The following is a 12,716-nucleotide window of genomic DNA, read 5'->3' as shown; positions in this document are numbered from 1 at the left end:
ACTGAGACTGGGGAGATTGAAAGCTTGCATCCCCATGGTCCCTTACTGGTTAGCAGCTTAATACTGTAAAATTAGAAGCTATTAGCATTTTGATGTTTTCAGATATTTGTACAAGTCATAAACCTGAGTTACAAAGTTGATTTTATATACCTGTACGTGTAAATTCAATCTCACGGTTATCCTGCACGTGAACGCTCACACACAGACACACACACACACAGACACACACACACACACAGACACACACACACACACACACACACACACACACAATGTCTTGTGTTGGGCTTGAAGCTTTAACTGGGTAAACCGTTTCCAGAGGTCACCAACCACTCTTGATGCTCCATTCAGGGTGTTTGACTACCTTGTTTTCATTTTTGTTTCTAACTTTAACTCATAAAAACCCCACAGGGTGAGGAACCGTTTTGAGAAACAGGTCGTAGAAACTTTGGAAATGTAGGAAGCTAAGCAATTAGTGTCCAATTTTCCCTTGGGAAGAAAAGATAAGAAAAGTTAATATATACTACAGAGATAACTGAAGTAGGTTCTTTAATAGTAGTGCATTGTAAATGATAATTTTTGACAGAGTAACAGTCTTCTGTGGGAGAGCTTTATGCTCTCTTGGATTCATTAATAGTATGTGGCACTGGCTTGCATTCAGACCTGGAGCTGAAGCAAATCAGCATGACATGTTTTTCTGTTCTTGAATCAGATGTATTCCAAAAGCTTTTGAATTTATAAAGTATTTTTGGAAATTTACAGGAATGGAAAGTTTGCCAGATGTAATACATTTAATAGGACAACCAAATCAAACTCAGATGTAATCTCAAGGTGTTCTTGTGGATTTCATATTCCTAGCCTTTCCAGAGGCTCAATGGTTTCTATTCCTGGGATGTGAGTTTAGCTGGTTCCAGTATAGGTTTAAAATTCAATAAACATGATCACCTACCATGGGCCAACCCATGCGATAGGTGCAGTCACACTGGCTGTGTTCACCTAATCCTCACATATACACCCTGTGAGGATTTATGATCCCAGTTTCTCGAGTAAAAAGAGCCTCACAAAAAATGGTAACTCATCCATGATTATGTAACTAATTAGTGGTGTTATTGGGATTATAAATCAGGTTATTTTACCATCAAATCTAGTATACTTTCCAATAAAATTCATTTATAAGGAGTTGTTTATTTTTTGCAGTGGAGTTTTTCAAACCAGATTCATTGGTCCCAGTATAAACTTTTTTGTGGTTTGTTTTTTATGTGTTTCTGTTCGAAAATGTTGAAAACACTACCTTTTTCATATGCATTTTATTGATTGATGGAAGATTAGTCTGATTCATCAAAGAAAGATCCTGGTGCCGACTCACTGAAGGACGATGGCCAGTGTGTTGGGTAAAGACACGGGCTTCTGAGTCAGGCCAAACTGGGATGAACCCTGGCTCCTCAGCTGTGGAGAAATATCATGACTTTGAGTAAAGTTATTTGCACTTTAACTTCTAAGCCTCAGTTTCTTTATCTGCCAAACATTTCATAGGGTTGTAATGAGAATTGAGTACAATAGTGAACATAGAGCATTGATGAGAGTTCCCAGCAGATAGTACAGATTTTATTATTTTTTTAAATTAACTTTATTGGGTGACATTGAGTAATAGTATTGTATGAATTGCAGGTGTACAACATTACAATTCGATGTCCATGTGCTCACCACTCAAAGTAATTTCCTTTCATTGCCATACGTAGACCCCTTTAGCCACTCTGCCCTTCCCGCTCCCCTTTCCCTCTGCAGCCGCCGTCCTGTCGTCTGTATCTGTGAGCTTGTTTTCGCTTGTTCACTTGCTACGTTTGGTTTTATATCTCACATGTGAGTGGAATCATATTTGTTCTTTTCTGTCTGACTTATTTCACTTGACCTAGTACCCTCGAGAGATCCATCCATGTTGTTGCAAATGACAGTATCTAATCTTCTGTGGCTGGGCCGTGTTCCATGTGTGGATGTGCCACGTCTTCTTTATGCAGCGCTTGCCAGGGAGCACTTAGCTTGTTTCCATGTCGCGGCTGCTGCAAATAAGGCTGCAGGGAACACAGGGCGTGCACACTCTGGCTGCCATTGTCGGTAGCAGTCATGGCGAGGTAGGAAGATAGTGGACACGTGGGTTAAAGAAGGATGTTCATTATTATGTTCAGGGACATCTGAAGACTTTCTTATTCATAAAATTGTATCAATCTCACTGAATATTTTTAGTGATTAACAGCCCTTATATAGTATTTATAACTTTATTTGATGCTTTTTAAAGAGATTTTAAAATATGGAGCCATATTTTAATTACTGTTGCTAATGGATTGGGAGTAGTGGCATGAATAAGTTATACATAGATGGGGAGTTCACCTTTTTAAAAAATGTATGCAAACATAATTACATACTTACTTCGAGTCATTGAAAAAAATTGTATAGCTATTGTACAGTGTCTTGCATAGTAGATCAAAACTTTGTCAGCCAGGATAAATTAATTTCGTTTTCATTATATGTTGATAAATTAATTTTGTTAAAAATAATAAAATAAAAGGAATTATGCAACTAATTGGTTTGGACTTTAAAACATTCTTGGTACAAAGAGTCCAGATTGGGAATGTACAGGTCAGTCTTCAGATACATAGGTATGCACACATATATACACTATTAAAGATTGGTTATATTAAAATAAGCTGAAGTTTCCCCAAATTGAGATATAACCAGAGAGCTTTATTTTTTATTTCCTGCATATGTTTAAAAATACTTCTCTATATAGACTTGGTCAAGGTAAATCAAAGTGTTTAAATGATAACCTTGGATATTTATCTTGGATGTTTGTGTTATACCATGAAGTTGAAAGTACAGAGAACCTTGTATAAAAGTATGAATTTTAAATATAGACTCTTTTCAGATTTAATCTGTCATTCGAATGAAATAGATAAATGTAAGAATGTTCACCCTTTTAGCGATAAGCCAAATTTCTCTTGCTGGAAACTGACTTTTGAAAATGATGTGTATCTTATATAGGATTAAATGGATTCAAAAAAGAAAAATCTCCATTTGTAAACATAAAGAGGCAATGTGTATATATGTGTTCTAGCTTCTTCATACCATTGTCACCGTTTTAATCATCTTTTTAACTAAGCAGCGAGTTTTAATATTTTAACCTTTAGGTTTTTAATGTATGATCTATTCTATAGCAAAAACATCTAAAATTCAGATTATAATCCCATTTTCATTTCTTTTGTCAGATGATGAAACATGCTTGGAATAATTATAAACGTTATGCCTGGGGATTAAATGAACTGAAACCTCTATCAAAACAAGGCCATTCGAGCAGTTTGTTTGGTGAGTAGAGTATACTTTGTGTCATTTGTCACAATACAAGTGACAGTAACTTCTCTCTAATTGGCTGAACTTGTGGGTGGTGGAGACATTCGTGTGATCCTCCAGACCACGTTGCTAGGAAACTTGCACACCTGATGGAGTTATCTGCGAGGCAGCACTGCCGAGTATTAGAACCACCTGTGTACCTTAAAGAATACTGACACCCGGGACACTTCCAGAGGTTCTCATCTAATGGATATGGGTGCAGCATCATGATTTCTAGATCCCAGGGTGATGCCCAGCAGAGGAACATTTGGTCGGCGGCATTAACTGCTTCCCATCAGGTAGCCAGCCCTGGTGATCTTCGCTGTGTCTCAGTGACTCTCGACTTTGGCTCTGGGTTTCTCCTGTTTGCACATGGGCAAAAAAGTGAGGGTGGATTTGGTTAGTTATGTGAACTTCCATTTACCCACCTCGGCCTGCCTTATTGAATTTGGTCCCCACAGCATCCCTCTGTGGTCGGTACTGTGGCTATTAATAACATTCCCACTGTGAGGTGAAGAAGCTCATAACAGAAAGGTTAGATGGATTCCTTGGGGCACATTCCATTTTAACTTCCACTGTTTTGTCTAAGTAACAGGATGAAGGGAAAGTAAAGAAAATGTAACTTTCTTTAACTGGAAGTGTTAAATAGTATCAAATCATATAGAAAACAACGGTAACAGCTGACACTGTGTGCCAAGTGCCGTTCACGCATCATCTCATTTAACCTCATTGTTATACCCATTTAATAGATGAGAAAAATGAAGCTCAGAGAATCGCTTGCCCAGTGTTAGCCACCGACTGACTGGCTGAGCTGGGTCTCAAGCCCCGGTGTGGCTAAGGTCAGGGTACTCCTGGTCACACGCTGGGCTCTTCCACTCATTCAGGAGCTTCCATGGGTTTGGCTGTACTGCCAGCACTGGTGTTAATAAACACAGTAGAAGACTTTGCAGACTTCATGGTGTCCTGCAGAAGACTTCATGTTCATATGAAGCTCTGAGGAACCGGCAGGATGTCAGGTGGAGAGAACAAGTAGGGAGAGCTGGGAAGAGTGGGAGAAAGGCCGGTTGGTCTGTCTCGGCGACACAGTTCAGAGGTGTGATGAGCAATAGAATGGAAGAGAGAATCTCGGAAACTTCATGCAGACTCGGAAGCTTTATTTTTCATTGTTGCCTATAACTTTTAAAATGTAATTCCATTTTTGCTTTTATCTCTATGAGAGTTTCTTGTACCATTAAGAAATCAGTTATGTGTAAATATGCCATAATCAAACAGGTTAGTTGGTTCTCTGTTAGATTGATGGTTTTAAAATTTATTATTGAACATTAAAAACCTACTAAGTCTCTTACTATGAAATGTGGAGATAAACAAGACATGACTTCTCTATTAAAAGGAAGTTTACAGACTAAAAGAAATGCATATAAGTAATTATAATAGAAGACAGTGCAAAAATGATATAAAGTCAAGGGACTTGAGAGGAAGTAAATCACAGAGTCAGGAATGGCTAGGTGGGTGGGTGGGTGGGAGGGAAGGGATCAATCCGGGCTTCAAAGAGGGAGTCAAATTCCGTTTCAGAGTAATGATTTCTTAGAGCTATCATTAAACAATTTTAGAGCTAATTCTATTTACAGTTTTACACAGGTGCACTTTGATATGATTACATTAAAATTAATATGTGTGTTCCTATTTTTTTAGGGGTTTTTTTTCTTGCTAGAGAATGCAATCACAAATGAAATTTCTAAGAGATTTATTTTTTACAACTCAGAAGAAACTTTAAAGATTAGTGTATCCATCTAGAGCCTGTGATAATTGTTAGTGTGGCTATGGCACAGTTTTTAAATTTTCCTTCGCTGAAAGAATTTTAGACTGTTTTCAGTATTACTGTTTATTAATAAATTCAGTATTACCCTCTCTTTTTCCAAGATATGGTCAATTTGCATGTTTGTATCTGTCAAAAGTTACTGAATAAAAAATTTTCTGGTATTTGCAGGTAGTATCAAAGGAGCAACAATAGTAGATGCTCTGGACACACTTTTCATTATGGAAATGAAAGATGAATTTGAAGAGGCAAAATCATGGGTTGAAGAAAATCTAGATTTTAATGTGGTAAGTTAAACAGAAGTTGCCAATTCGGTTCTTAAATCTTAGTTAATGAGGCTAAATTCTGTTGTTGGGCAGAATTATTATGGTGTACCCTAGCAGAAACAAATAATGCAACTTTTAAGTAGTATCACACTATATTCTTAACTTGCCCTCCCTTACAACACAAGTACACGTCTTTGTTTTTGGCAATTTAAAAGTATGAAAAAAAGACATTAATATTTATCGAGATCTACACGTGCCAAGTATTCTTATTCAAGTCCCACAGCAGCCCTATGGGTCAGGTATTGTTTTCACACCTTTACAGATTAGAAATCTGAGCCGCAGAGCTTTAACGGGAGCACACAGCAGCTCCACGTCGGAGCTGGGAATCAACACAGCTCTGTGGCTCTAATGCTGATACTTTTGCACTAAGCCAAGGTGCATTGTTATGACTTTGCTAAGTTAACATTTGTGAAGGGGAGCACAAGGTGCCAGATGGGGAGCTACAGTTTAACAGAAGGCCATGAAATTGAAATGGAGAAGTTTATTACTCACAGCTCCTAAGGAAGTTCAAGGCTTGCTTTCAGGGGCCACATAGGCAGGTCAAGGCAGAGTACAGACTGACAGACAAGATCTGGGGCGCATGCCTTTATTAGGTGGGTAGAGTACTTTGGACTTCCCAGGCTAAGGCCAGATTGGTCAGTTCAAACAAAAAAAAAGTCAGGTTTTGATAACCTCTGCTGGGGACTTTTCTAAGGGTGCACAAGGGGAAGGCTGGGGAGGCTTATCACAAGGGCCATCTGGGGAATCATATCAGGAACTTACATTAATTTCACCAGCTGTTATCTAGGGCAAGTGCTTGCGAGAGGAGCTGATTTCAGTTTACGGAGCCCACAGGCCGCCCGGCCACGCAGAGTGGATGCGGGGGCAGTAATTCCATGGAGTGGCTTTAGCTAAACTCCCAGTATGCGTCCAACAGCACCTGCATCCACTTTCCCTTAAATAGCCTTTGAACTTTGTTGATTGTATACCCTCAACTCTAAAATTTTGTCAGTATATATTTTAAATATTTTTAAAATTTTGTATATGTACTATTATTCTTCACAAATACCTTGGCACCCACAGTACCCCGAGGGGAAGGTTCAGAATTAAGGATGGGGGACACTTCTAATACTTCCTGGTAACTTTGGGAAGGAGCAAGGGCCTCCCAGGAGGAGCTTCGTATCCAGTTCAAGTGTCTGTGGAGCTGCCTAGATCTGGGCAGAAAACTAAGGATACACTCCAGTGGGTGAGCTTTCTGGTTTTAATTTAATTTAACTTAAGTTAAAAATAATCCCAGGACAAAGAATCTAAAACAGATGCTTGGTTATTCCTTATTTACTCGCTCATGTATTAATTATTTGCCAAATATCTTTTAGTACTTACCCTCCTGGAGCTTATAGCCTATGAGAAAAAGTAGTCCCAATACCTAGCTATGGCTGGGTTTTCGTCAAAAGGCAGAAAGGAGAGAGGAAACTATGCTTAAAGAGTACTGAGACATGCTAAGTGATTTTTTTCCATAGCCTACCTCATTTATTCTTTGTGATAACCATACAGGGAAATGATATTTTCCTTATTTTTATAGATGAAGAGGTGCTTGCTTAATCTGCCCCAAATCATGCAGCAAGAGCTGTGGTTTGAACAATGTCCGCCTAACTCAGCGACCCAGTTTTTGTTGGAGAGGACATGCAAAGTGTTGAGAAATACATAGGTGGACAGAATATGAGTCCTCCGAGGTTGGGTATGTAATCTCAGCAGCACGGCGCTCAACGAGCGCGCTGTTCCATAGGTGCTCAGTAGGTGTTAATCCAGTTAATGAGAAGCCAAGCGGTCTTGTCCTGCTTCCCGGCAGACTCAGCTGGAAGATGAGCTGACAGGGTGCAAGGGTGGCTGTATTGTTTCGTATTTTTATACGGTCGAAATGATCTGGAGTTCAGGTGCAGTTGTTCTACTTGTTTTTACTTAACCTACTCCCAGAATGAATCTGTGGTGGCTCCCGTTACAGGAGATTATTAACACGTTTGCGGGAGATTATTAACATGTTTGCGGGTAGTTTTTATCGCGCACTCTACCAGTCAACGTAAAACGTATAAATATGTTTCCTGCATACAGTGTGTTAACATAAGGACGGATCATCAAGGGTTTCATATTCAGGCATTTTTAAGTTCAGTGCTGAGCTTCCTGTTCTTGACAGTTGCTTTAAAGAAGAATTAATTACCTAGATCATTACATGAGAAATATTGAAAATTATCTTCAGTTATGAATTTTATAGACTATGTAGAAATTTTCTCCAGATAACAGTATCTTATATACACTCTCAGAAAAAAGCCAAAGCTACATTAAAATTATCCTTAAAGTTTTGTTCTGCATTGAGGTAAAGTGATACCTCTGTATGAGAGGCCAGGTGTTGAGAATGACAAAGGAAATGATTAGCTTGCTGCAGACACTAACTGGCAACACACTGAGACGGTGATCTTTGGCACACACCTGGGTTGTAGTTGTGATTGTAATGAACACCATATGTTTTAGATAACAAAGATACTTGTAGCAAAAGTGAATTTATTTCTTAAAGTTCCAAACTGTTCTCTTATCTAGTCTGAATGCCACCCTACTTTACAGGAAAATAAGTTGTAGGGTTCCCTATCAGAAGGATGTAAGTGACTTTGGATTTTCTCAGATGCCTGATGAGTACTTGGCTTTGGTCCAGAGCTCCAGGCCACACAGCCCGAAAGGAGTGAGTTTTGCCTCAGTTGCTCTTGTAATAAGTCTGTCTTAGAGCAGCATGACATCCCAGTTGAGGGGAAGGCGGGGTTGCACATAACTAAGTTTACTGTCCTGTTGAAGGGCGTTATTCAGTATTTTCCATCTGAATGCTAATCAGTGCTTGTCTGTAGTGATGATTCAGGTTTTGGCTTTAAGAGGATACTGAGCAGTTCTCTCTGACAGTCATTAGTGATAGATTGGGCTGCTCCTTGAAGCCCTTCTGGACCTGCATGGTAAAACCAACCTAGTAACATAGAAAAGATGGTTATTTGCCTATCTTTGTGACCCAGAGAACTTACACTTTGTTTATCTTAAAAGGCTTATTGTGTTACTTAAATATGAAACTAAAAGCTGTTAGGACATATGTTACACTAAGCTATACTCTTAAATATTGCAATCTAGTCTGTTAAAAGGAGTTTTATACTTATTCCTAATCCTCAAAATGTTAATAAAAGACACACTTTGAGGTACCACTTATAAATAAAGGTGTATACTAAGCCTAGACATAGGCAAGGCTTATAGGCAATTATCTGTCTAATCAGTGGCTTTGAAAAGTCTCATGTTGTTTCCAGCATGTTTCTCAGTAAGATAAAGCCTAGTTAGAATACATCTTAGTAGTGGAAAATTATTATTAAACAGAGTCACTGCATTTGGATTGTAGTGCAACAGCTATTACACAGAGTGAATATTGAATGGTAGTCGAGCAGTTGTTATTAAACGTAGTCGGGCAACCTGCTTGTATCTTACGTATGGGAACAGGCTGAGAAACCCAGGCTTGTAGTTCACTGGGTAGAAAGCTGACAGGGAGTTTGGAAGAATCGCTAGCAAATGATTCTCTGAGAATTATTACCCTTGAGAGAGAGGAGAGAATTACCTTTTTTAAAAGTGTCTAAGAATTAGTATTGAACATTCAAAATAGAATTAGCATATTTTTGAAAATAAAAGTTCTTTTCCCGTATGCCTTTTTTCAATTTACTGTAATCAGTTCTGTCAAGCTGTGTGGAATTGTAGGATAACAACTAAGGAGACTTCTGGTATAAGTTTGATTCTAAATAATTATCATAAGGTTTGAAAGTGCAAAGAAGCAACATATCTGTCCTTTAGGGGAAGCTTTTGCCTCTATAGTTCCTCAGTCAAAAGGAAACTGGCTGAATTGTTCCCAAATCTAAATTTGTTAGTCGTATGGTCAAACCAGTTATACCATTTACTGAGATCTATTAAAATAGATCATTTTATAGATAATTTCAGTGAATAAATTGGTCATGAGAGCCACAACCTAATAGGTTTCTCTGAGTTGTTTAAAAGCTTCCTGGCCTAGTGGGAGGAAGTCGGTCTTTCACGCACGTGTTTAAGCACTCGCTTTCCCTCTCGCCCGGTTAGGGGCAGGTTCTGCGTGCCTGGGAGCTCGTGGTCTGTTGATTGGCAGGAAGCCTTTCCCGGCAGAGAAATGGAGCATAGTGTTAAGGACTGGGGGAAGGAGATGTACGAAATGATTTATTGACTTAAACTCTTTTTTCCCTTTTAGAAATCTTTATCAGTTTAATAATTTTACATATATGTGTAGTAAAACAGAGGACAGAAATAATAGGAAAGGGCTAGACACTTAAGGTGGAAATGATCAGCCTAAGACACCCAAGACCATTTGAGAGGTTAGCATCGAGGGCAAATTTTACTCTGAATTGTAAGACTTAACTCTTGATTTTAGATGTAAGCTTAGTTCTGCCATGTATTTATTTTAAATTTCCTTATGAATCTGGTTAAGTGTGTTCTTTGATTCAAAGGCTGTTGGCAGAGGAAAGTCAAAATGAAAGAGCAGATTCTCCAGTCCAGATTTTTTGGTGTGAATATGCCTTTAGCCAAAACTCTCCGACTTCTGCTTGTTCGTTGATTGTGATATTAACTAATAGGTGCATGCAGTTTAAACAGAGACTGGATCTACATCTCAAGCTGGAACTCGCATACGATGTGTACTGGAAGCCATAGACTACAAAGGGCGTATTCCTGGAAAGCAAACACTGACGAAGGAGACAGCAAAATTCACATTCCTCCTTAGGATAAGTCACACAAGGTTTTAGTGTTTCAGGCTGTTAGGGTTTCCCCTCCTTTGCCTGCTGTCCTCTCTCTGCCCCGGCCCCTCTTCTCTCATTAGGGCAAGTCACTGGAAAAGTTTTAGAACACTGTAAAAGACACTGCATGAATATTAACAGGAGGAATATATTTATTTAAATTTAATAAGATTATTTCAGCGGAAATCAGAAGTTTATAAAAATGGCCTAAAATCCTCAGATTGTAAAAATTTACCTTGGAAAATCCAGGTGTCATATAAATTATATCAAGTCCCAAAGGAAGTTTGGTCAGGATTCTCTCTTTCAAAAGAGAGATTTTAGTCATTGAAAAATCACGACTCCCCTGAGTGTCAGAGATGTATCAGTTTGCATTCTAGAATTTAGAATATTATGATTGCGGAGCGTCTGCTTTTCCAGTAACCCCTGTGGACAGTCACTTAGGCTGAGCTTCTGTACAGTGGTGATGGAAGCAAGTCTCTATTGGGTGCTCTCCCTGTGCCAGAACTGGCGCACAGTGCTTCGCGCTCACAGACTCAGAGGGCCTTGTAAGGAATGCATCGTTCCTTGTACAAATGCGAAAACCAAGACTCAGACAGAGTAAGTGACTTGCCTGGGGTCTCACATTCAGCTAAGCTCCCGAGCCAGCCTTAAACCCCAGGTCTTTCTGAGGCTAGGGTAGTGTTTCTATAGTCCGCTACCCCTAATGTGTTAACCAATTTGTTCCAGTGGGAGAATTGTTATCACCTAAGGATCTATACAGGGTGACCTAAGGTGTCTAAATTCCCATCTGTTGACCTAAAATGTATAGCCCAGAAGGTTGAAAGAGCTCCCCTATGAAGGTTCCTAAATAATTTATATTTGACTCTGGAAAAAAAAGAAAAGAGAAAAAATTTTATGTTGGGAATTCAAATGTAATACTGGTTTTTCAAAAGGAGGAAGATATGATGACTGTTGAGTGCTACTAATGGTGATGTGAGCTTCCTGAGCCAGATTCTTAAAGACAAGGACAGAGCAGTCACTGGGAGCTGCATGGAGTCACTAACAGACTACTAGATCCTTGAAATTCAAAAGACAAAGCAACTGACCTTGAGCATGGCACTTTGCAAGGCCGCCTCTCAGTATCTTACAGACAGAGCTGGATAAATAGAATTTAGGCTCTAGAATACATGGCTGGATCAATAACTAGTTCAACTGTACCCAATAGGCGATTGATATACATGTAGCTCAAGATATATTTCTGGTGGTGTTTGAAGTGGCTCAGCCCTCTACCTTGCAATGATTCTTACCAGATGTCTATATAAAAGTCCTGAGTATCTAAAAATTATATAGGAGGAAGAGAAAATTCATGTCTAATGAACCCATAGCCAGAGTAAGGATGTAAAATCATCTTAACAGGCTTCAATAGGCAGGAATGTGGAGGACTGTTCTCAGATTTAGGAACTGAAGAACACAATTTCAGATTGAGAGTGATACAGTTTGAGGGTTTAGAGTCATTAGATTTTATTATTAGACATTGTTACCCTTAAACATAAGAAATCCACTGTGTGGTCCAAAATAAATTAATGGATTCCCTCCCCTTTTTCTTATGGGTAATTTTGTGGAATACTAAAACTTTTACAAATATGTACATAAACTCATTCAGAGTGATATACCTCATGGATAAATTGCACCTATATGGAGTGTTTTTAATCAAATTATATTAGGTGCATGTTACAAATTATGAAATACAATTAAACAACTCACCAAAGAGTATTTTATGACACTTTTGCCTAACTCTGGCCCAGTAATTCTTCCTCCTAAGTAATTTTCATAATCTTTTTGCAGGAAATTTTTTGAAAAAAGATTTTAACTTAAACAGTTACTTAGCTTTCATTGTAAGATTGTTATATTTTTAGAGTGATCATGTGAGAATTAAATGAAAATATATCTCATTTTTTCTCCTGAAACTCTTTTCTGCCACTGTAATGTAGACTCCGTGAATTTGGAGACCTCGTCAGTCTTCATTGCCATGTCCCTAGAACCTAGGGCAGTGCCTGGCACATAGAAGTTGGTTAAGAAATGTTTGTTAAAGGAAATAATATCTCAGATGATTCTGACTAAGTTTATCTGCCGGGTCTTTACTCGATATATTATAATTCGCTCTTCTCCCCCATGATTATCAGTAAATGGTTTGATGTTAGGCAGAAGTGAACAATGACTAAGTAGGCCCAAAGAACATGGAAAGAAGCTAACTAGAGCTTAAAGTGTACTCTACATCTATTGTAGGTTAGTTGTACTAAATTATCTAGTAACAATGCAGGACAAATACATTTAGTAGTCAGATATCATACAAAAATAGAAGTATTGGCATTATTTACTAATTATTGCCACAATTATATGGAAACTTGG

The 12,716-nt window shown here is 38.5% G+C and overlaps 1 protein-coding gene across 1 annotated transcript in view; it reads left to right on the top strand.

Moving 5' to 3' along the window:
- The window catches only part of MAN1A1 (mannosidase alpha class 1A member 1), a 127,602-nt gene that overhangs the window by 38,407 nt on the left and 76,479 nt on the right, over positions 1 to 12,716 (top strand). The window contains exons 2-3 of the mRNA XM_087817588.1: positions 3,261 to 3,357; positions 5,369 to 5,484. Of these exons, the coding sequence (XP_087673714.1) occupies positions 3,261 to 3,357; positions 5,369 to 5,484 (213 nt within the window). The remainder of the gene's footprint in view (positions 1 to 3,260; positions 3,358 to 5,368; positions 5,485 to 12,716) is intronic.

Source organism: Miniopterus natalensis, chromosome 5 (genome assembly GCF_054644295.1).
Source record: "Miniopterus natalensis isolate mMinNat1 chromosome 5, mMinNat1.hap1, whole genome shotgun sequence".
Lineage (NCBI taxonomy): Eukaryota > Metazoa > Chordata > Mammalia > Chiroptera > Miniopteridae > Miniopterus > Miniopterus natalensis.
This window is presented reverse-complemented; position numbering and strand designations above follow the sequence as displayed.